The 22363-nt window shown below is 52.0% G+C and overlaps 1 protein-coding gene across 1 annotated transcript in view; it reads right to left on the minus strand.

Annotated features, from left to right (window-relative positions):
• ITGAE (integrin subunit alpha E) overlaps nucleotides 1–22363 on the minus strand; it is a 37885-nt gene that overhangs the window by 14591 nt on the left and 931 nt on the right. Inside the window, exons 2-19 of the mRNA XM_052657247.1 lie at nucleotides 21523–21590; nucleotides 21064–21181; nucleotides 20702–20836; nucleotides 20197–20312; nucleotides 19454–19605; nucleotides 18276–18429; nucleotides 17559–17709; nucleotides 16547–16614; nucleotides 15406–15541; nucleotides 14533–14678; nucleotides 14017–14157; nucleotides 13126–13362; nucleotides 11993–12123; nucleotides 11358–11488; nucleotides 9266–9429; nucleotides 7017–7145; nucleotides 4973–5046; nucleotides 855–987 (exon numbers count right to left, since the gene is read on the minus strand). Coding sequence (XP_052513207.1) covers nucleotides 855–987; nucleotides 4973–5046; nucleotides 7017–7145; nucleotides 9266–9429; nucleotides 11358–11488; nucleotides 11993–12123; nucleotides 13126–13362; nucleotides 14017–14157; nucleotides 14533–14678; nucleotides 15406–15541; nucleotides 16547–16614; nucleotides 17559–17709; nucleotides 18276–18429; nucleotides 19454–19605; nucleotides 20197–20312; nucleotides 20702–20836; nucleotides 21064–21181; nucleotides 21523–21590 — 2384 coding nt within the window. The remainder of the gene's footprint in view (nucleotides 1–854; nucleotides 988–4972; nucleotides 5047–7016; nucleotides 7146–9265; nucleotides 9430–11357; nucleotides 11489–11992; nucleotides 12124–13125; nucleotides 13363–14016; nucleotides 14158–14532; nucleotides 14679–15405; nucleotides 15542–16546; nucleotides 16615–17558; nucleotides 17710–18275; nucleotides 18430–19453; nucleotides 19606–20196; nucleotides 20313–20701; nucleotides 20837–21063; nucleotides 21182–21522; nucleotides 21591–22363) is intronic.

Raw genomic sequence — 22363 nt, forward strand, 5'->3', positions numbered from 1 at the left:
GGGTGCAGGTTTGATCCCTGGTCAGGGAGCCAAGATCCCACATCCCTTGCAGCCAAACAACCAAAACATAAAACAGAAGCACTATTGCAACAAATTCCATAAAGACTTTAAAAATGGTCCATGTGAAAAAAAAGAAAATACTTAAAAAAAAAAAAAAAGCCAGGGCTATGTGTAAAAGGACCACTCAACATCAATTCTGGGCTGCAAAGTGGACCCAAAGACCCACTTTCTTGGAAACTATTCAGGTGAATGTGAAAAGCTGTGTGGAGAAACATTTTTATCTGAAGTTTCAAGTCTCAGATGGAAAATGAGAATGCTTCTCTTTGTCAAAACAGTTTAGATTCTCCAGGCAACAGTAAGATGGTTTCATAATTACAGATATAACTTCAAACCGCAAAGTTTCTGATTGCCTGTGATTTTAGAGAGCAAAATTTCTCAGTGTTACAATATTTTACAGCTGCTGGGTGTCCTTGGGAGAAATACTGTTTTCTGGTATCTTACAGCTGGCTTTGAGTCTGTGCTCCCAGGCTGATGAAAGGCGGAACAGACTTTTACTTTCCAGTCAAGATAATTTATTATAGATTATTTCTCTATCAGAACTCTAGGTAAGAAAGGCTGCAGGCAGAAGGAGTGATTGGGCAGCAAAATAGCACCATTGATGTTTAAGGCAGAGAATGATATGACTGGATCCATGGCTTATTGTTGGATTAGAGGGGATTTGTCTAGTTAATAATCATTTATTGAATGGACGAGGATGCGGCAGGAGGCAGAGTTAGGAGGTTTCCATAACCAAGCAGAGATGCAGGAAGGGAAAGTCATGAGCCACGTGGTTCCAAAACTGCTGTCATAGTTACCTTCTGTATCCTCTTAAACTGCAGGTTTCTGGGGAAATTCAAAGCCACGCTCGTCATGTAGGAATCTTCCCCAGAGTTAGTCAGGCTAATGTTCATGGTCAGCTCCTTTGTGAGACCCACCACCAATTCCTGCCTGCACAGGGTAGGCAAAGAGATAAATGTTACCAGTTTATTTAATCTGTGAAAACCTCAGTGCAATGCAACAGCACCTTCTTAACTTCTTAGATAATATTGCCTAAAGGATACATTTAGCCTATATCTTCTTCCCCACAACAGAAACAAGCACCTGGACTACCATACCCACCTCAGTTGCTGTGTGACATGACCATTTATTTAGTGTTTGCTGTGTGTTGGGGACTGTGTTAAATGTTTCACACTCTCTGCTAATCCTGGTGATAACTCTGTGAAATTGTATGGTTACTCTCGGTGCTGCAGTGACGGGAACAGAAGCCAGGGGAGGCTCACTAACTTGCCTGAGGTCCCACAGCCCCGAAAGAGAGTTGGGAGAATCAAATCTAAATCCTCTTTCTACCACCAACTCACTGTGACCCCAGGCAATGTACTTTGAGACACAGATTCATCCATTTCACGTACATTTACGGGGGACTTGGTGCCAGACACCCCACCCAACGCAGGAGAAACCATGCGGGGGACAGACGCTGCCCCCACCCCTGCCTTGGCCTGAGCTTTCCCATCACTAAACCACCCCAGCCCTTCCAGATTACAGGTTGTGAGCTAAGACATGAGTCTGTTCAGCATGGAGAAGAGAACATGTGGGGACGGGTGAGGGCTTCCTTCACAATGAGGCACCGTGGGGTCTCGGAGTGCACAACCACTCTCAGTAATTGAGACCTACAGGGAAACACATTGACAACACGAAGAAAGCTTTCTAACCATCTGAAAGGTCTTAAAATAGAATGTGCTGCTCTGGGGAGTAATGTGACCCGTGTCTTATCGAGTCATTTTTGTTTTTTATCACAGCCAAGAGGAGGATAGTGGGCAGTGACAGAGCCTGTGTGCGGATCCATCTGGGAGATTACACAGGCCTGAAATAAGACAGCAGCAGCGGCGATGGGCTGGCGTGCTGCGGTTCATGGGGTCGCAAAGAGTCGGACACGACTGAGCGACTGAGCTAACTAACTGGTGATGGGGAGAGTGATAAGGCCATGCTTACAAGCAGAGCACAAAAGAGACAGGAGCTGGGGACTCCCCTGCCAGTTCAGTGGTTAAGGCTCGGTGCCTCCAGTGCAGAGGGTGTTGGTTCGATCCCTCATCAGGGAACTAGATCCTACATGCCATGAGCATGGCCAAAAACTAAAAAACTTTTTTTAAAAAAAAGAGTCGAGGATGTGTCCTGAGTTTCTGTTTCAGAGTTTCCAGCCTGGATGACCCAGTGGGGCTGGCTGTGATGGAGAGAACACAGCGGGAGACCAGAGGGTGGAAACTGACCAGATGAGTTCAGTCTGGGACGTGATGAAAAGCGCTCAGAGGACAGGAAGGCAGGGACACTGAAATGTCAGCTGGGTGTCCTGTCTCAGAGCCCAACAGAGAGATCTGAGAATCACTGGAATATGTACAGGGATTCTTAACTCGAGGTCCATGGACAGTTTCAGAGTTCCCTGAATGTAAACGCTTTATGTTTGCAAGTGTGATCTTCTAAAGACAAGTGTCTGTAGTTTACCTTCGATTCTTCAGGAGATTAACGTCCACAAAAAAGGTCAAACCACTGAGGGATTTGGATGCTAAGGATTAGGCTCAATACTTTAGAAAAAAGGCGAGACTGCCAGCTGTGGACACTAGGGGGTGATGTAGGGCCAGCTGTTTCACAGTCTATTCCACAAGGACGTGGCTGGGAGGGCTTTAGGGGCTGTAATGAATTCCCAGTTAGAAACAAGTCTTCCTGTTAGGCTGGATTCCAAAGCACTCAAAAGCCTTGACTTGGCTCCTCCATGACTGAGACGGGCAGAGCTAAGCTATCTGCATCTGAAACACAAGTCCTGCAAATGTCTATGAAAAGGTTTCTCAGGACTCAGAACAGAGCTCTTCTTCAGAGATGCCAACTCAGCCAACCGGCCATCAGTGCCATGTTCCACACACAGCACTAGGTGTGCGGGGAAGGAGCATTTTAAGACCACCACACGTCCAAAACCAAACTCATGCAACCCACTCCAGTATTCATGCCTGAGGAATCCCATGGACGGAGGAGCCTGGTGGGCCACAGTCCCTGGGGTTGCAAAAGAATCAGACACGACTTAGCGAAACAACAGCAAATCATAATAACAACAGAAACGATAGACAATTACAAGGGAAATGGGAAGGAAATCCAAAAAAGAGGAGATACGTGTATATGTATAGCTGAGTCACTTTGCTGTACAGTAGAAACTAATACAACAATATATGGAAACTATACTCCAATAAAAATAAATTTTAAAAAATTACCAAGCTCATGACCTCTCCTCCCCACCTTGCCTTCCAAACCCATTCTTCCGAAAGCTTTCCCAATTCAGTTCTTGGCATCAGTATCGTCCTAGAATTCAGTGTGGTTCAACAGAACTTCTGAAGTAATGGAAATGACCTATATTATATATCTGTGCTGCTCAAAACCACTAGCCATTATGTGGGTACTGAGATGTGCCTAGGGCGACTAAGGAACTAAAATCTTCTTTAATTCATTTCAATTTAAATAACCACATGTGACCAGAGGCTATTGTGTTGGACAGCACAGTTCTGGATGCTTGGGCCGGAACCCTGAAAGACTTCTTAGACCCCTCTCTCACACTCCCCACATCCAATCTGTCATCCAATCCTGCGGGCTCTAACTTCAAAATATAAGCACCTTCATTGCTACCACTCTGGCCCAAGTCGTATCATGTCTTACCCGAGTTATCACAGTAGCTCCTTACTGTCGCCCCACCTCCAACTCTGCTCCTACAGTCTATTCTCAACACAGCAGCAAGAATGATCCTACTGGGACTTCCCTGCTGGTCCAGTGGTTAAGAATCCACCTTCCAATGCAGGTGACATGGGTTTGACCCCTTGTCAGGGAACTAAGATCCCACATGGTGTGGGGGAACTAGAGGGCCCTAGCGCAGCCACAAAGACAGCAATGTGTAGGGGAGAGCAGCCCCCCCGCCACCAACACACACAAAGAATGATCCTCTGAAAGGGCATGGTCACGGCATTCCTCTGACTTCCCGGCTCACAGTAAGAGTCCTCATGGAAATGGAGCCACATATGATTTTTCCTCCCCTCACATGGCAACATCGACTCAATGGACATGAGTCTGAGCAACCTCCAGGAGATAGTGAAGAACAAGGAAGCCTGGCATGCTTCAGTCCATGGGGTCGCAAAGAGACAGACAAGACTTAGCCACTGAATAACAACCCCCCTCCAATTCACTCTGGTGTCCTGGCCTCTTCCTCCCACCTCCAAGTGCCCAGCTCAGGGCACTGACAGGTGCTCTTCCTTCAGATACCCACAGAGTTCATTTCTCCACCTCGCTTCCATGAGCCTAAACATCACCTTCTCCATGAGCCCTTCCCAGACCACTCTATTTGAAACTGCAACCCCAACCGCATCCCTGGCACTTCCCTCCCACCTTCCCTGTCTTCTTTTTCTTCATAGTACATCTTTTCAACACAGTTGACTTACATATTATCTTCTCTCCCTAAGCAAAATTGTGAAAGTGAAAAAGGGGCTTCCCGTATCTCCCAGCACCTCGAGTTCTGGGCACAGAGGAGGTGCTCCCTAAGCATGTAAGGAATTAAGTAATTTGGTAAAGCGTTGAGCCAGGGAAGAGGTTATCTCTAAGTGAAGGGGTCCTAGGAGTGAAGGACCCTGGGTTATGGAAAGAAATCTGGGTGTAAGCCCATCCAATGATCATGGGAGTCCACACAGGCCTGCAACTACTGACTCTTCCCAAATTTATAACATAAGAATACAAATCTGTCTTGCCTCCCTCATTGGGTGGCTGGGGAAGCAATGATACAATTAGTGCAAAAGCCCTTTGTGGGCTGCAAGGGAAAGGAGGAAGCGAGTGATCCTGGTGAGGGGTTTGCCCCGTAAGCCTTCAGGAGGTGAGCTAACTGCAGAAACCATGACGACTGGATTCAACTCACTGAGAGATGGTGGTGGCCAACTGTAACTCCGCGACACAAAACAGCTTATTCTTGCAGTTCTTCTCATAGGGCAGCTGTAAGCAGAAAGAGAGGGGCAGGATCAGCCCAGGGACCCCGCCATCCCCCACGGCCTTGCTTCGTGATCTTCTCCCTAGCACATGTGTGTCCCTTCCGCTGACTCTGAGAAGTGTAGGTGAGGCTGACGGGCTGAAATTGTGTCCACATGGCTGTGAGAGGTGTGACTATGCTATACCTTGATTTGTCAGGCATGGGGGTGTGCTTGGTCCTACAACACAGGTACCATGCGTCAGGCCACTGGCCGAGGTCAAAAAGAGGGTGACCTTTGTGAAATGGCGGAAGTAGCTGTCACTTGCATATTATGTTAATTAAGTAGCAACAATCACAGCTCACTGCTCTGAACATTTAGGGGTGGGTGAAACCATATGAAGAAAAGCCTCCTTAGTCCTCTTAAGTAGAGCAGGAACAGCAGGGGACAAAGTGGGGGGGTACCTAACCAAATATTGTCAAGGTTCAGTCCCGTGAGCTCTTCTACTCCCAGGGCTAGTCTTCTCTGTAGGTTAAATATTCCCCCTTGTTGTCTTGCCTACACCAAACAAATTCAGAAATCACAGTGGGCCCAAAAGGTCTGTGTAAGAATGAAAAGTTCCAGCTCAGTTTGCAAAGTCATGTTTTCTAAAGGAGCAGGTCTATTTTTTATTATGAAGGAGACACAGCCAGCTCCCTACCTGGGGAATCACTGCATTTATCTTCCCAGCAGCCAGTGACCATCACAGTAGCTTTGTGCAAGGACTGTTTCCATGATTGGAGCTACAGTGAGAGCCCAGAGCAGGAAAGAAAATCTTCCACGGCCCAGAGAAGGGGGATGCAGATTGCAGAAGTCAGAGCTGGGGGCTCTATCTGATTGGGTCAGCAATTGAGGGCTTATGTTTGTTTGTTTGTTTTCCTTTTAATATAGCCAAGCAGCTTGTTCTCTTTCAGCAGGATTAAAACATCCTAAGCTCCCAGCTAGAGCTCATTCTCTGGAAAAATCTATGTGCTTGCTGCCGCTGCTGCTCAGCGGTGCCCGACTATGTGGCCTCATGGCCTGTAGCCTGCCAGGCTCCTCTGTCCATGGGATTCTCCAGCAAGAATACCAGAGTGGGATGCTATTTCCTTCTCCAGGGGATCTTCCCAACCCAGGGACTGAACCCCCATCTCCTGCATCTCTTGCACTGGCAAGCAGATTCTTTGGCACTGTGCCGCCTGGGAAGCCCATCTCTGTGCCTACACACCAAATAATTTCCCCTCACCCATTTCCTCAGTGGGATAATTTTTTTTTTAAATCTCTTTGCCAAAGCATCAAAGTAATTATTGATTAAGATAAGAATCCTGAATGGATGTTAAACAGGATACATCATGGGTCAGCAGGTAAAGAATCTGCCTATAATACAAAAGGCATAGGAGATGCAGGTTCCTGATCCCTGGGTCAGAAAGATCCCCTGGAGGAGGGCATGGCAAGCCACTCCAGCATTCTTATCTGAAAAAATCCACGGACAGAGGCACCTGGCAGGCTATAGTCCATGGGGTCACGAAGCGTAGGACACGACTGAGTGACTAAGCACACGCAAATGTAATCTCAAAGCATCTCCTCATAATACACTTATTAATTACAAAGGGAACTAGCCCCAGCATGACTTTCTGTGTACAGGGCAGGTGGGCTCCAGTCCAGTCCCCACACAGGCCTTCCACCACACCATTATCAGAGACCTGTGCCAAGTATCCATATGCTTCATTAAATGTGTAGCAGGCACCTTTTGTGAACAGAAAAGAACCAGCCTTGGGAGTCATTTGGAGACCTGTATTACCCACCAGTGAGGTCCTGGGCAAATTAACACCATCTCAGGAACTCTATTATCCCCATCTGTGCAGGGAGGGTCCTAAACATTGTCTGAAGACCCTCCCAACTTTAATATTCTTTGAAGATAAGGGAGCAGGGATTTTTACAGGGGTAGCACCTGGGAGAGTCTGGTCCTAGCCAAGTCACCTGGAAGATGGCGGAGGGCTCAGCATAGAAGTCCAGGATTGGTTGGGGTTGGTCCATCCGGCCCTCAGGGGACTGGAGGTGGTAGCTGACCTTGACAGTGATGTTGGAGAAGCAGTCCTCCTGACACAGCTGCACAGTCTCCAAGGAATGTGAGGTTGGAGTTGGATGTGGGGGAGAAGATGACAAAAAGAATACTTTTAACTTTGATGTGGTCACAATATTAAAGAATGAAAGGGGTTAAGCTAGGAGTCCTAAGCCTCTTCCAAGTAAGCCAGGCTGCCAAGAGCATTGGGAAAACCTCCCTTGATCTGCCACGGCCTCAGGCCTCCTAACTCCTTCTGGTTCCTGCCTCAGTCACAGAGGGGTTCTGGCCAGTAGGAGTTAAATGCCAGCTTGGACTTAGAGGACAAAGGGGAGCCAAGAAGAGGAAGAGTTGTGGTCTCAGCTCTGTTTACAAAGATCTTTCTTGAAGCGGCACAGAGGACATATTGCTGCTGCTAAGTCGCTTCAGTCGTGTCCAACTCTGTGCGATCCCGTAGACGGCTCCTCCATCCCTGGGATTCTCTAGGCAAGAATACTGGAGTGGGTTGCCATTTCCTTCTCCAATGCATGAAAGTGAAAAGTCAAAGTGAAGTCGCTCAGTTGTGTCCGACTCTTCATGACCCCATGGACTGCAGCCTTACCAGGCTCCTTCGTCCATGGCATTTTCCAGGCAAGAGTACTGGAGTGGGGTGCCATTGCCTTCTCCAGAGGACATATTAGAAAAACAAAAACTGTAGACCAGAACTTCCCTGGAGGTCCCGTGGTTAAGACTCCGTGCCTCCAATACAAGGGTCATGGGTTCAGTCCCTGGTGGGGGGACAGCCAAAACAAATGAACAAAAGAACCCTGAAGACCAGGAGATGGCCTGGGATGCCACTTGCCATTCTCTTTGTTTATTGAGACTTTTTGCCAGGTGGGAGCTTTGAACACCTGAGAACAGGTGAGCAAGCGTCTTGGCTGGAAAAGGTAGCTATGCTTATCTTTAGGAAAGCCACAGACTTACTAGAAGTCTTAATCCATTTAACAACCAAACACATGTTGGAACAGATGTGTAGTCTGAAGCACAATTTATGCATTTATTGGAATACATGACCCTTTGAGGTCCACAGTTTGGGGTGCTGGCAGACTCGGAGTCCTGACAAATACATTTTTTTCATTTTTTTCATGTTTCTAGGCACCTTTGTCAGGAGTAAACTTTTGTAAATGACAACTTTTGTCTTTCTATTTCTACTTTGCCTCACTCAGGTTTTCTAATGTCGTCTCACATAAGGGCCTTCTGCCCCACTGTTGTTATCAGGTGGGGGAGGGAGCTCTGTTATTTCCAGTGTATTACCAAGAAAAATGGCAGCAATTAGAGGATTTCCCTTTTTGTCCAGTTTCTAGGAAACTCAGAGATTTACTTAGTGTTCAATCTCTGTAGATTGCTTTAACTTGGTTTTCTGGTACCATAATCCCCATCTCCCACACCTTCATGTGATTCTTGACCTATTATGATTGTTTTAGTTGCCTCATTTGTGTGTGTGGACCCCTGTACTCCACTCCATGCACCTCAGTTCTTTTCTCAACAATACAGACCCCTCTGGGAACTTCCCTGGCAGTCCGGTGGTTAAGACTCCCAGCTTTCACTGCAAGGGGCACAGGTTCGATCCCTGGTCAGGGAACTAAGATCCCACATGCCACATGGCACGGCCAAAATAAAATAAAATAGATAACCAACAAGGACCTACTGTAGAGCACAGCACAGGGAACTCTGCTTAATATTCTGTAATAATCTAAATGGGAAAAGAACTTGAAAAAGAACAGATACGTGTGTATGTATAACGGAATCATTTTGCTACACACCTGAAACTAAACAACACTGGTAATCAACTATGTGCGCACGCTCAGTCGTGTCCGGCTCTGTGCAGCCCTGTGAACTCTAGCTCCCAGGCTTCTCTGTCCCTGGGATTCTCCAGCAAGAATACTGGAGTGGGTTGCCACTTCCTTCTCCAGATCTTTCCGAAGACCCAGGGCTGGAACCCACATCTCCTGCATCTCCTGCATTGGCAGGCGGATTCTTTAGTACCGTGCTACCGGAGAAACCCCTGTTAGTCAGCTATACTCCAGTATAAAACAAAAATTAAAAAAAAAATGAAACAAAGCAACCTTAAAAAAAAAAAAAAAAAAGACAGACCCCTCTGGACTCTTGGAAACTCCTCCACACTCACATGTCCATCTGTAGGGATGAGCAAGAAGGACTCACAGAGACGGGGCCCCCTGCCCCACTCCCTAAGGGAGCTCTGATCCATCCTCTTATCTGAATGCTGCAGCCGTTTCCTCTGCTTCACCACATCCACGTCCAACGTGAAGTTCAGAGAGGTCTCACCAAGGCCTGGGAATGAAGATCAGATCTTTCTGATTGAGCCACGGAGGTCAAACTCCAGACTGAGGGCCCTCCCATGAGCCCATCCTGAGTGGAGTCCCCCACACAGGCACTTCCCCGAGTTTCTTCATTTCAAAGTTACTTTTTTCATGTCTTCTGTCCCCTGGTTAGGGTCCCTCAGTGCCCCAGACCCAAACCTGGGGCAGAACATCCCCAGGGCTAAGTCAGTCTTCCCTATGGGAAGAGGGCTTTTAGAGAGGAGGCTGGGATTGAGGGGGGAAATATTGAGGAGGAAAAGTTCAAGGAAGGGGGAGAGAGAGACCATACAGTAAAACCTGAGGCTAGCAGAGCTGGAAGAACCTTGTGGATTACCTGGGCCAACTCCCTAACTGTAGAGAAGAAAAACAGGGGCCCCAGCTACCCTGGTGGCTCAGTGGTAGAGAATCTGCCTGCCAGTGCAGGAGACAGGGGTTCAATCCCTGGTCCAGGAAGATCCCGCGTGCTGTGGAGCAACTAAGCCTGTGTGGTACAACTACTGAGCCAAGTCTGTGTGCCCTAAAGCCTGGGCTCTGCAACAGGAGAAGCCACCACAATGAGAAGGCCACACACCACAACTAGAGAATAGCCCCCACTCGCTGCAACTAGAGAAAACCCACATGGCAACGAAGACCCAGCACAGCAAAAAGATATAAAATAAATAAATATTAAACAAAACAAAATACCAGGCACGGAGAGTGAAGGACACCTGCCCAGTGTCACATGACCACCCAGCAGATGCAGTTCAGGCTCTGTGGCCCAAACCTTCCAGCCTGTACAGCTGGAAATGACAGGGCTGCCCTTCTCTAATAACCAGACTTGATCCTGGACTCCTGCGGTAAAGCCAGGCTGCCTGGGAGCGCGCTTTCTGACCTGCAGGAAGTAGAGCGACTTCTCGGGGATGGTGACTGAGAGACGAAGCCCTGGGGACTGTTGCTGAGGGTTTGTGCTGGAGGAGACCTCTTGGGTTGGCAGGAAGTACCTGGGCTGTGAAAGTCATGCCTACCCTCTGCCTTCCAGAAGGTCTCCCAACCAGCACCAGCCAAGGGGGTGGGAAGGGAAGCCAGGCCTCCAGCAGATTATCCAATCCCCCTAGACTAGGGAGAAGGCAGAGGGAGGGAAGGGGAGAAGATGTAATCAGAGAGAAAGAGGAGAGGCACCTACACACCCACAGGCGTGGGCACAGCAGCTGGAGATGGAGAAGGGCCTGCCTTTTTCCAAGTCTTCTTTCAGAAACCCAACCCTTCAACCCGAGGACGGGATCCAATGCCCCTCTTCCCAAGAGGGTCAGAAAGACTCCTTCAGAATGTGGACTTAACAACAGGTCACCCTTTTCTGGGGCGGTTCCCATTAAACTGAACCTAAAGTCAAAGGAACACCGAAGAACTGATACTTTCAAAATGTAGTGTTGGAAGAGACTCCTGAGAGTCCCTTGGACTGCAAGGAGATCAAACCAGTCAATCCTAAAGGAAATCAACCCTGAATATTCATTGGAAAGACTGACACTGAAGCTGAAGCACCAATACTTTGGCCACCTGATGTGAAGGACTGACTCATTGGAAAAGACCCTGATGCCAGGAAAGATTGAGGGCAGGAGAAGAATGGGGCAGCAGTGGATGAGATGATTAGATAGAATCACCCACTCAATGGACATGAATCTGAGCAAACTCTAGAAGAAGGTGAAGGACAGGGAAGCCTGGTGTGCTGCAGCCCATGGGGTCAAAAAGAGTCGGATACGACTTAGCGTCTGAACAACAACAACAGGTCAAAGGAACTAAAATCTAATAGAGAGATTTCATAACACCCCACCCCTACCCAGCCCTCTTTCTCTGTCCCCTCCCCCACTGAAGCCAACAAAGAGTGACCAGAGCACTGGACAGGTCAGCTAGGCTGCCTGTTACCTGATTCAGCAGCTAGGGTTGCAGAGTTGATTTCAAAACACAAACACACATTCACACTGCTGCTGAAGCCAATGGGCAGTGCCTTGGGAGTGAAGTTCATGGACACCTTCAGATGAACCACAGGTCTTGAGCTAAGTAAGACAGCAAAGGGGCACATGAGAAGTGACCACAGGACTTCTGGATTAGTGTCTGGCTCTTTCATTCATTCAGTGAGTATTTACTGAACATCTCTCATACGCCAAGTGCTCTTCTGAGTCCTCAGAATATAACAGAGAAAAGAGACAAGCCTTGCTCTAGTAGGAAAACGGACAACTATCAAATTAACATGAAAAAACAGGAAAATCCTCTGTGCAGGAAAAGGTATGTTAAAAATAAAATAGGATAAGGTAATAGAGACTAGGGGCTACTGTGAAATAGGTGCATTGTCATTCCCATTTATAGATGAGAAAACTGGAACTTAGAGATTCTGCCCAAGCACACACTTAAGTTCAAGCTTAGATTCAAACCCAGTTCGATGGAGCCGATGCTCTTAAACAGCGCACTCCCTCCCTCCCATCAGTGCCTGGTGTCTTCTTGGGGTCATTTAGGGTAGGGCAACGGGGTGAAGCTACTCAGAAGGCAGGGCAGACCCCTACCGGAGTACAGCCGCCCGGCCCAGCGCACCCACGGTGATGTCAGCAAGGCCATCGCCATTGAAATCTAAGCCACCGGCCACCGAGGTGCCGAAGTACTGGAGTCCTGGGGCCACCGCCGAGGCTCTGATCCTCTGTGGGGGAGAAACACAGGATGTCAGGGAGAGAAGGGGTTTCCTTTCAGTTTTATTCAGTCAACAGATTGGTCCACTCCAGGGACACTGAGGCACTGGAAAGAAAAAGTAAGGTTCTCCCAGGGGAAATGGCATTTGAACAGAGGCTTGAAGGGGGTGGGGCTTGACCAAGAGGGTAAGGAGGGCGGGGGGTGGGGAAACAGCCAGGGGTCAGTGCAGTGGGAAAGGGGAGACCAGGCGCCAGGAGGCCTGATTTGGGGCTGGGGGGTGTCTACAGAATTACACTTCAGAACCCCACTGCAGACCAAGGGTGGAAGATGAGGTAGGAGTCAGGGTGTAGTGACGGGGATGGAGAGGAGGGGCTGGATTTGGAAGATGGTAAGATCTTCAGGACGCAGAGGCTGACAGGCTGAGCTGGGGGTCTATGATTAGTCCAGGTTTCTGCTGTGAGCGGTGGAGGGATGGGGCCCAGAGGAGCAGCAGGTAGCAGGGAAGAGGGTGCTTTCCGTGGGGCGTCCTGGGAGTGAGATGCTGGAGGCCATTCAGGGGAGGGGCGCAGGAGCAGCTGGACACACAGGACTGAAGCTTGGAGAGAAGCTGCAGCTGGAGGTGGGTGGCAGTGCCCATAAAAGATATGGTGTGGAATTCGGCAATGGAGTCCAGGGGGATGAGGGGTATGCAGTGGGGTGGGGCGGGGGGCCGTGTGGGGACAGGAGCCAGAGAAGGGACACAGAGAGAGAGGAAAGAGGATCTGGGGCAGGTCCAAGGTCAGGAATGCCAAAGAAGGAGACAGTCATAGGTCAGGAAAGAAGATGGATATTGCCACAACCTCTAGCCCCACTGGAAGGATGTGGAGGTGAGAACCTCCCAGTGACTTCTGTCCCCCAGGGGCCCTCTCAACCCCCTGGGAACTGCCTGACACTTAGGACTGGAGCTAGCTCAGGTCTCAGGCCCTCATATCTGGGGAAGATCAAAAGTGCCAGAGTAAAGGCAAGAGGTCACCTGTGGCTGGTTGGCAGAGAGGTCAGCCAGCTGGTTGGTAGAGCGTCCATTGTAGATGTACACACTGCCGAAGCCTGCACCATTGTCTTCCTCAAAGTCCTCCAAGGGGGCCCCAATGGCCACGTCTGTGAGCTCATCCTGACTGATATCCCCCACTGTTGCCATGGCAAAGCCAAATCGGGCATAAGTTAGCCTGGGGTGCCCACTCAGCATGCGTGCCAAGGAGAAGGAGCCATCCTGTAAGGCAGAGAGGCAGCTCAGCCCTCAAGACAAAGAGGCAGTGAGGTCCTGCCCCACTGTCACTCCGGGAGGCAGGCTCAAAGACTCATTGATTCTGACTCTCCAGCCGGGAGTCTGAGGCTCAGAAAAGGCAAGAGACCTTCTCAAGTTTACATAATGAGTGACTGATGAAGCTGGGGTCCTGCTGCCTTGCAGTCCAGGACCCAGAGCTGCACCCCTCGCTCCCACAATTGGGGTACTACACTGGCGATCAGGAGGCCTGGCTTCTTGGCTTGGCTCCATCACACACTGGCTCTGTAAACCGGGGAAAGTCTCAAACATCACTGAGCCTCAGCTTCCTCATCTGTAAAACGGGAGTAACAGCCACCTCCCACAGTTACTGTGAGAAACAAATGAGATTACAGATAAAACATACTTTGTCAATTTGCAGCTATGTGGAATCTCACCATCATCAACATGAGATGGTAGGGTGGGGAAAGTAAGAAAGAGGGGGCGGGGAGCAGCCGCCCCACCAGGCTGCCATCCACCCTGAGCTCCCCATCACCGCCCTCCCGTGCCAGGCTGGGCCGGGGCACCTCCAGCCTCTGTCACCTCAGCCCCAGGCTGAGTGGCCACAGCCTCAGCCACCTTGTGAAGACGGAGATCTCTAACCTGCTTGTTCACACGGTACATGTAGACTCTGCCCTCCTCTCCTTGAATGTGGTAAAACGGGGCCGCCACCAGCAGCAAGTCTGTGATGCCATCCATGTCAACATCCACAGGGCACAGCTCAGAGCCAAAATAGGACCCCAACTACAGGCCAGGGGAATTGCAGCTCACGGGGAGTGCCAGGGACCCCCCACCCCCACTGCCACCACCACCACCAGCCCCCTCGGCCAGGCTAGACCCCTGCTCATGTTCTTCCTGGACTATCCGATTTGGGTCAGACCAGGTCATTATGTTCTCCAGAATAACATAGGAGGCTGGGTGAACGGCTGGATCCCCCACGATGGGGAAAACCAGCTGGCACTCAGGCACACAGAGCCGGGGCCAAGGCTGAGTTCTGTTCAGACATGGTCCCCCACCCTCTGTGTGCCCTGGAGCCCACTCCTTTCCCTCTGGGGTCTCTGGATCCCCATCTATAATAATGGTGGGGGAGAGGGGGTGCATTCCTTTTCTAACAGGTACCTGCTCGCCCTCCAGCACTGGCATGAAGTTGTTGGTCTCTCTGCCCACCTTCTGGAGCTCAAACACAGCCCCCCGCTGCTTGTGCCGTGGGGCCCCCGCCACAAAGGAGAGGCCACGGGCCTTGTGCAGCACGGCCACCGAGTAACCTGCCAGGTGGGGTGGTGGAATTGTGATCAGGACCTCCCGCTGGGCCATTCTTTTTCTCCTCCACCTTCCCAGTCAGGCCTTCCAAGTAGCTTGGGCAGCGGGGCAAAACTGGAGACACTATCTCATCCTTTTAAAAAGCATCAGTGGTGGCTCCCACTTACCCATGTACTCCGCCACACAGAACTGATATACACACATTACCACACATATAGCTTCACTCAAAATGCTCTCCACACACATGCACCACCCACGCTCATCACAAACGCAATATATGAAGGCTGAGGACCGGGTGAAGGGTCACTCATCACTATTACTAATGGAGAGGCCCCGCCTCCCTAGGCAGCGGCCCAGGACCTGGCACTTCGGTACCAGCCTCAGCGTCCATCCCTCAGTCCACATGAACAACCAGGGCCCTCTCCAGCTAGGAATCCTACCACAGCCTGCGTCCCTACTCAGGCCCCGCCCCCACCCAGGTAGCCTCCGGGCCCTGCCCCCACCCAGGCAGCCTCCGGGCCCCGCCCCTCACCCAGGCAGCCTCCGGGCCCCGCCCCCACCCAGGCAGCCTCCGGGCCCCGCCCCTCACCCAGGCAGCCTCCGGGCCCCGCCCCCACCCAGGCAGCCTCCGGGCCCCGCCCCTCACCCAGGCAGCCTCCGGGCCCCGCCCCTCACCCAGGTAGCCTCCGGGCCCCGCCCCTCACCCAGGCAGCCTCCGGGCCCCGCCCTCACCCAGGTAGCCATACTGCGCAGACTTGGTGTCCACTGCTGTCTGGTTCAGGAAGCTGCCATTACAGCTGTGTGTGTCATAGAGCAGTGCGCCCCCGGACCAATCAAAGGCCCCTACGGTTCCGAGCAGCACCTGCCCCTGCAGGGGAGGAGGGTTGGAGGCCATCTGAGCGGGAGGGACTCAGGGCCAGCCAACCTGACCGAAGGCCTATCTGCCAGCACAGCAAACCTTGCAGGGGACTGGGGGAAGATCCGGTGGAGATCAGTGCCCACCGGCCCAGAGACGCTGGAGGAAGGTGAGAGGCAAACACTGGGTTCCGGCCTTGTACCCAGGACTCCACCAGGGCAGCTGTCCCTCCAGTACCAGCAGCCTCTGGCACAGAAATCCAACCTGGGGGGCCCAGATATTGAGTGTTTGAAAAGGGCGTGCGTGTGTATTCAGTCACATCAGACTCTTCCTGCAATCCTATGGACTGCAGCCCTCCAGGCTCCTCTGTCCATGGTATTTCTCAGGCAAGAATACTGAAGTGAGCTGCCACTTTCTATTCCAGGGGATCTTCCCGACTCAGGGATTGAACCCATGTCTCCTGCATTGGAGGCAGATTCTTTACCACTGAGCCACCTGGGAAGCCCACATTAAACAAGTATGGCTCAGCAAAATGGGGCTTATCTCCCCCAAGGCTGCACACATCTGGACCTGGCACCCAAGGCCCACGTGTGCTGAGCGACATGCTAACCATGCTCCCACCAGACTCATGGACCGTGTCCTCACGGCCTGTATCCCACCCCATCAGTGGGGAACAGGGCCTCCAGTGGGGAGAAGTAGGCGGCTTGGTGGGCAAACCCACCCAGGCCTGGGGGTTCCCAGTCTGTGTTAAGTGAGCCGCTTAACCCTTGAACACAGGATGGAATGACTCCCTGTTATAAACTGTGTCACCCTCTCCTTGACCGCACAGGCCCAGGTTAGGGTAAGTGCACAGGCCCAGGTTAGGGTAAGTCCTTTGTCCTAGAACGGCTCCTTTAGATGCCTCACTACAGGAGGACCCTGTAAGCCAGGTTGGGGCAGGGGAGACCCCGAGTTCCTAGGAGTCCCTGGGGCCCCTCCTCTGTGCTGAGCTTGCCTGGTGCTCAGTCAGCCACGTACCTTATCCAGGATCTGGGCGCTAAACCCAACCTGTGCCAGCTGGTAGTGGAGGGCATCTCCAACTGTGCCTGAAAGCCAAGAAGCCCAATGAGCCCACTGTGAGTTGAAGCAAAGGGAAAAACCAAGTCAGGGTGGAGATTGAGTGGCCTGCTTTAACAGCTGCTGGCGAAGTAGGCTGGGCTGTTCCCTCCCTCTTCCTGGGCCTCGGTTTCCTCATCTGTGAGCTCCTGGGAGCAGGAACCATTCCCCAGTCACCCTTCTTCCAGCACGGGAAAGAGCTTCTCATCAGAGCTTCACAGAACTTGGGAGTGCCGAGGATGGCTGAGACTATTGTTACCTTTTTATTTTGATTTTTTAAACTTTTTATTTTATATTGGGGGCTTCCCTGGTGACTCAGATGGTAAAGAATCCACCTGCAATGCAGGAGACCTGGGTTCAATCCTTGGGTCAGGAAGATTCCCCTGGAGAAGGGAATGGCTACCCACTCCAGTATTCTTGCCTGGAGAATTCCAAGGACAGAGGAGCCTGGCAGGCTACAGTCCATGGGGTCACAAAGAGTCGGACGCACCTGAGCAACTAACACTTTCATTTTATATTGGAGTGTGGCCGATTAACAACGTTGTGATAGTTTCAGGTGGACAGTGAAGGAACTCAACCATACATATACAAGTATCCATTCTCCTCCCCCAAACCCTCCTCCCATCCAGCTACCACATAACTTTCAGGAGAGTTCCATGTGCTATACAGTAAGTAGGTCCTTGTTGGTTATCCATTTTAAATATAGCTGTGTGTACCCGTCGATCCCAAACTCCCAACGGTTCCTTCCCCCCACCCTTCCCCCTGTCACTTGTTGCCTTTTTAGAGATGGAACAGCTGAGGCTCGGAGAGGTGAGGGGAGTTGCCAGAGTGCCACATGGAGGGAGGACAGGGATGGGGCTGGAGGGCGGGCCTTGGGCCTCCTGCTGAACGCTGAGGGGGCCACCACAGGGCGGCCTGGCCCCTGGAGCCTCACCTTCCATGCGGATGATGCTCTCCTGAAGTTTGCTCAGCAGCCCATCCAGAGCCATGTAGTTGGTCACCTTGAAGGCATGATCCTCATCGGGGTCCGAGGCGATCAGCTTCAGCTCATGGTACGCTTTACTTTTATTAAACGCTTCTCCCACCTGCGCAGAGGCCCCAGGTCAGTGGGCCAGCACCGTGAGTGGTCTCAAGGCCCAGGGAGAGAGCTGAGCCCCTCCGTCTGGCCTTCAGGGCCCCCTATCACCTGCTTCCTTCTTTCCCTGTACCTTGCTTCCCCATACACTCTACCTGAATGTTCCTGAACACACCAGGGCCCCCCACCCCTGCCCATGCTGTTTCCCCTGCCTGCAGTCCTTCCAGCCTTCCCCGGGCACTAGGTCAGTGGCTTCTCTTGTCCTCTGAGACTGGGCTCTGTACCAGCTCCTCCAGGAACTCTCCCTCCCAGGGGCTCCCAGGATATCCAGTGCTCTCCCCATAACTTCTGGGAGAGTAAGCTGTGACCACCAGTGGGAAATGAGCCATCTGGGGGAAGACCCTGAGTGGGGTTGGGGGTGTGGGGAGCATGGGACATAGGGGCTGAGAGAAGTTGGTGTTTGTGACTGGAGCAGGGTTTGGGTAAGCTGCTTTCTGATGCCCCTCAAGGAACCCTGACTCCTCACTGCCTCAAGCTGTACAGAGTCACGAGGTACCCCCAGCTCCTGGCTCTTACCCCAATGGCAAAGCGCTCAACACCACGCATCTTTGGGGAATTGATGACAGTCGTGAGGTTGAGGGGGTCCTGGAAGATTTCCCCATCGGTGAGCACCACCATGACCTTGGATGCCTTTGCTCTTGAGCCTTGGTTTGGTGTGAAGATGTTATCTCTAAGTCGGGGAGGGGAAAAGGGAGAGAGAACTTTGCCAGACGGTTGACTGAGCCCTGGGGAGGTTTTATTCACTGGCTTGTTTTAGGATCAAAGATTAAGGAGCCCTCCTAGGAGGACAGAGCCCCAAAGAGGGGTGGTGATGTCCCTGGGTACACAGCAGCACAGGTGCAGGAGGTAAGACCGCAGCACAGGTGTTCCTACCCCTCACCTGCTCCCAACAGACAGGTGACACCAGAGGACAGCACTGGAGTCTATTCCTTGTGTGTATGTCAAACTAATAATGATGTTAATTACAGTGGCTAAGATTTACATAGCACGTATGCACCAGCCACTGTGGTAAGAACCATAAATTTTTTTTTTTTTTTTTGGTTGCACCCTGTGGGATCTTAGTTCCCCAACTAGGGATCGAACCTATGCTCTCTGCATTGGAAGTGCACAGTCTTAACCACTGAACCAGCAAAGAAAACCTAGCACTGAACATATCTTAACCCATTTATCCTCAAAAATCCTATAAGGCAAGTACAATTATTATTATTATTTGGCCACCCCTTGCAGCTTGTAGGATCTTAGTTCCCCGAACAGGGATTGAACCTGGACTTCAACGGTGAAAGTGCAGAATCCTAATCACTGGACCACCAGGGAATACTCTATGATTCTCAATTTCAATGTGAGGCAGTTGAAGCACAAAGAAGTTAAACAGCTTGCCCAAAGTCTCATGAGTGCAAACTGGAGCTGGGATTGGAGCCAGGGAGCCTGCCCACTCACTCCTCTAGTAAGCACGGTGCCCTACTGCTGCTCACAGGAGTAGTCTCTGGAAGAATTTTTGGAGGACTGTCCTGGGGTGTCATCCATCAGCCAAGGCTGGATTGGAAGACCTCACAGTCCCCTTTTAGCCAAGGAAGAGCCTGAACCCTGACCCAGCCCTCTACATAGTCTGTCCAGCCACCTTCTCCAAGCAGGATGTCTCAGAGCCTCTGGGCAGGGTCCCAGGCTGGCAGTCAGTAGGTCTACAGATAACTCACAGGACGTGCTGCATGGCAGAGGCAGTCTTGGTGATTTTTCCCACTTGACTGATGTTCTTCACTCTGTCCAAGGAGGCTCTAATGTCTTGGCTGTCCAGAAGGTCAAGCTCGGTCTGGATGACTTCCCCATATTGCACCACGGCAAATCTGCACTGCAGGGCAGGGGCCAAGAGGGGAGGAGTTTGGCAGAGCTGCTCAAGGCCACCCCTACCGCTTAGATGGCTCCCCCTGGAAGAAGTGGAAGAATCCACTCATTCCTCCTAGTCTCTGGGCAGGAGGAGATGCTCAGGCAGAGGGCAACCTCTAAGCCAGCAGGAGTGGAGAAAGGTGTGATAGCAGTGGCTCCTGGTGAATCATGGGCTTCTCCCGAATCTACGTCCCTGTGTAGCCCCCCTCTTCCACACTGACTCCAGGATAGGCTGTGGTGACTTGCTTTGGCCCATGGACCTCAGCAAATGTGATGCAATCAGAGGACTGGGAAGTGCTTGCCATGAAAGAGTTGGGCTGGACTGCTGGAGACACATGGCCCAGAAAAGTGAAGGCAATTTAGGTCAAGCAGGTGTCTACATCTGCAGGAATTAACTCCAGGTAAGAACAGCAGAAGAACCACCCAGCTCAGCCCAAACTGAATAGCTGACCCACAGAAGGAGAGCAGATCCTTGGTGGATGTTTTGAAGCAGTTTGTTCACAGTGGTGGTAGACGACCCACAAGTTGTGTGAATCCAGCTCCAAGGGAAGCCCACCTCAAAGCACTTCTTATAAAAGTTCTCCATCATGTCGTAGATGAAGTCTTTGGCTTTCTGGAAGTCTGGGGGATCAATGCTTCCTGAGCCATCCAGGACGATGGCGATCTCGGTGCCTGGGCCAAGATGGGGAGCAGGTTAGGAGTGGGTGTGGCGTTTGGAGTGAGGGCAGCTCTCCCTGCTCTGAAGGGCACCCGCCCGGTCAAGCCCTGAAGGCTCAGTTCAGGGGGGACTCAAATGCCACTCCCAAGAGTGAAGCCTTTGTCTCAGAGGCAGAGACAGCCAGAACCTACTCAGGCTCTGATGCTGTATGAGTCTCTCCCAGCACCCCTGCTCCCCTCCCCTCTCCAGGTCCCGTCGCTGGGGGAGACAGAGCTGGTCAAGCCTGCAGAATGCAGCCACGGCTCCCCACCTTTTGGAAAAGGCACACCTCACCCCTAGAGGTCACCAGCCTAGGGGTCAGCTCTGACAGCCTCTGGGAGAGCCCAGATCTGCCTCTTCTCACCAGCTGCCTCCTCCTCTTCTTCCTCCTCTGCCACCTCCAAATCCCGTCGCCTCCTGGCTGTGTTCTCTGTGCTGCCTTTTTTGTCCCTGTGGCAGGCTCCAGCATCCACAGGGGCGTCAGGATCCAGAAATTTTTCTTTAAAAAGTCCACATGGAAGAGCTCAGAGTCAGATGGCTTCCTGGTTCACCTCCAGGCCAGCCCTCACTTAGCTTTCCCTGGTTCCCTTCAGTGGGGGGCAAAGGCTGCCCTGCCCGCTCCAGGCCCCTGTGTCCCTCCGCATCTACCGCAGGCTGGCACCTCTTCTTGCAGACCCCAGGAGAGCCCCCGGAGCTGTCCAAGGCCAGTGCAGGTCCAGTCCTTACCAAGGTTGGAGAAGTAGACCTGGGCCCGGGGACGGAGGTCAGGGGTCAGCAGGCTGCAGTTGCCTGTGAGCTCTGAGCTGAGGCTGTGGGGCTGCCGGGTTGGCACTTGAATGCAGACCTGGTAGAACAGGGGAACAAAGAACGGGAAAGCCAGAGTCACCCCTGACCCGGGCCACACCCACACCCCCATGCCGGAACCCAGAGCCTCAACCAGGCAGGGCACAGAACAGCCTGTTCACTCCTCCCCAGGGGGAGGACGAGTCAGTGCCAGCGTCTGTGTGCTGGGTCACACAGTGTACCCAGGTCATAGCCGCCATCAGCCCTGGGGTTGATCAATGATATAGTTGGGCTCAGCCCTGAGAATAACACACCAGCCAGGACTAGTATCCACAGGGGTCAACCACAGGGGTCATCACCAGCTCCCCGAGGCCCTCCATCCCCTATGCCGCACACACTCACCAAAACACCGTGGTGGTTCCGGACAGCCGTCACACCCTGGTACCTCCCCTTTGGGATGGAGACATGCTCTGAAACAGTGAAGCCCAGGTAAGGGGGGAGGGATGCTAGGAGGCAACCCAGGAGCCAAGGCTGAGGCCACAGGGCCGTCTTGGTCAAGGCCCCATGAGGACCAGCTGGCCACTCAGAGCAACCTCTAGAAGCTGGATAGAGGAGCCTTCAAGGACAAGCCTCTCCCCCAGGCTCCTTCAGTCTCATTCAACACGTGCCCCATGATGTCTGCTCTATGCTTGGCCTGTGACAGGTGGTGATAGGGATCCAGAAACACTGAGGCCTCCTGCCGGTCCTCAGGGGCCCCTGGGCTGGTGGGCAGGCAGGTAGAGAAGAAGCAGCTGGCGTGTGTGTGCAGCACGGGGAGGAGGGCAAGAGGCTGAGGGACTGGCCGAAGAGTCCGACGAACCCTCCCTCTCCAGGTCCCGTCCCTGGGGAATCTTACTGCCCCGCAACCCCAGGGGCAGTATAGCTCCTTCCTCCCTCCCCACTGTGGGCCTCAGCAGACTCTCATATTTGAGTCACAGGATCACTCAGCCACCATGCTGGACCACGTTCCCTTCCGAGGCAGAGATGGAGGCTGTTCAACACAGGGCCTCCCACATAGTCTAGGACTCCACCCAACACGGCTGAGCGGTCATCAGCGAAGACGGGCCTTCGGCTGGACTGGGTGGGATGGGGAGTGTTTGGTCAATGAGTGAATGAGGTCCATTCCTTTGTTCATTCAAACAGCATTATTGAGCACTCAATATATGGCAGGCCCCATGCACTGGGAAAGACCCTGATGCTGGGA

This window comes from Budorcas taxicolor, chromosome 19 (genome assembly GCF_023091745.1).
Source record: "Budorcas taxicolor isolate Tak-1 chromosome 19, Takin1.1, whole genome shotgun sequence".
Classification (NCBI taxonomy): domain Eukaryota; kingdom Metazoa; phylum Chordata; class Mammalia; order Artiodactyla; family Bovidae; genus Budorcas; species Budorcas taxicolor.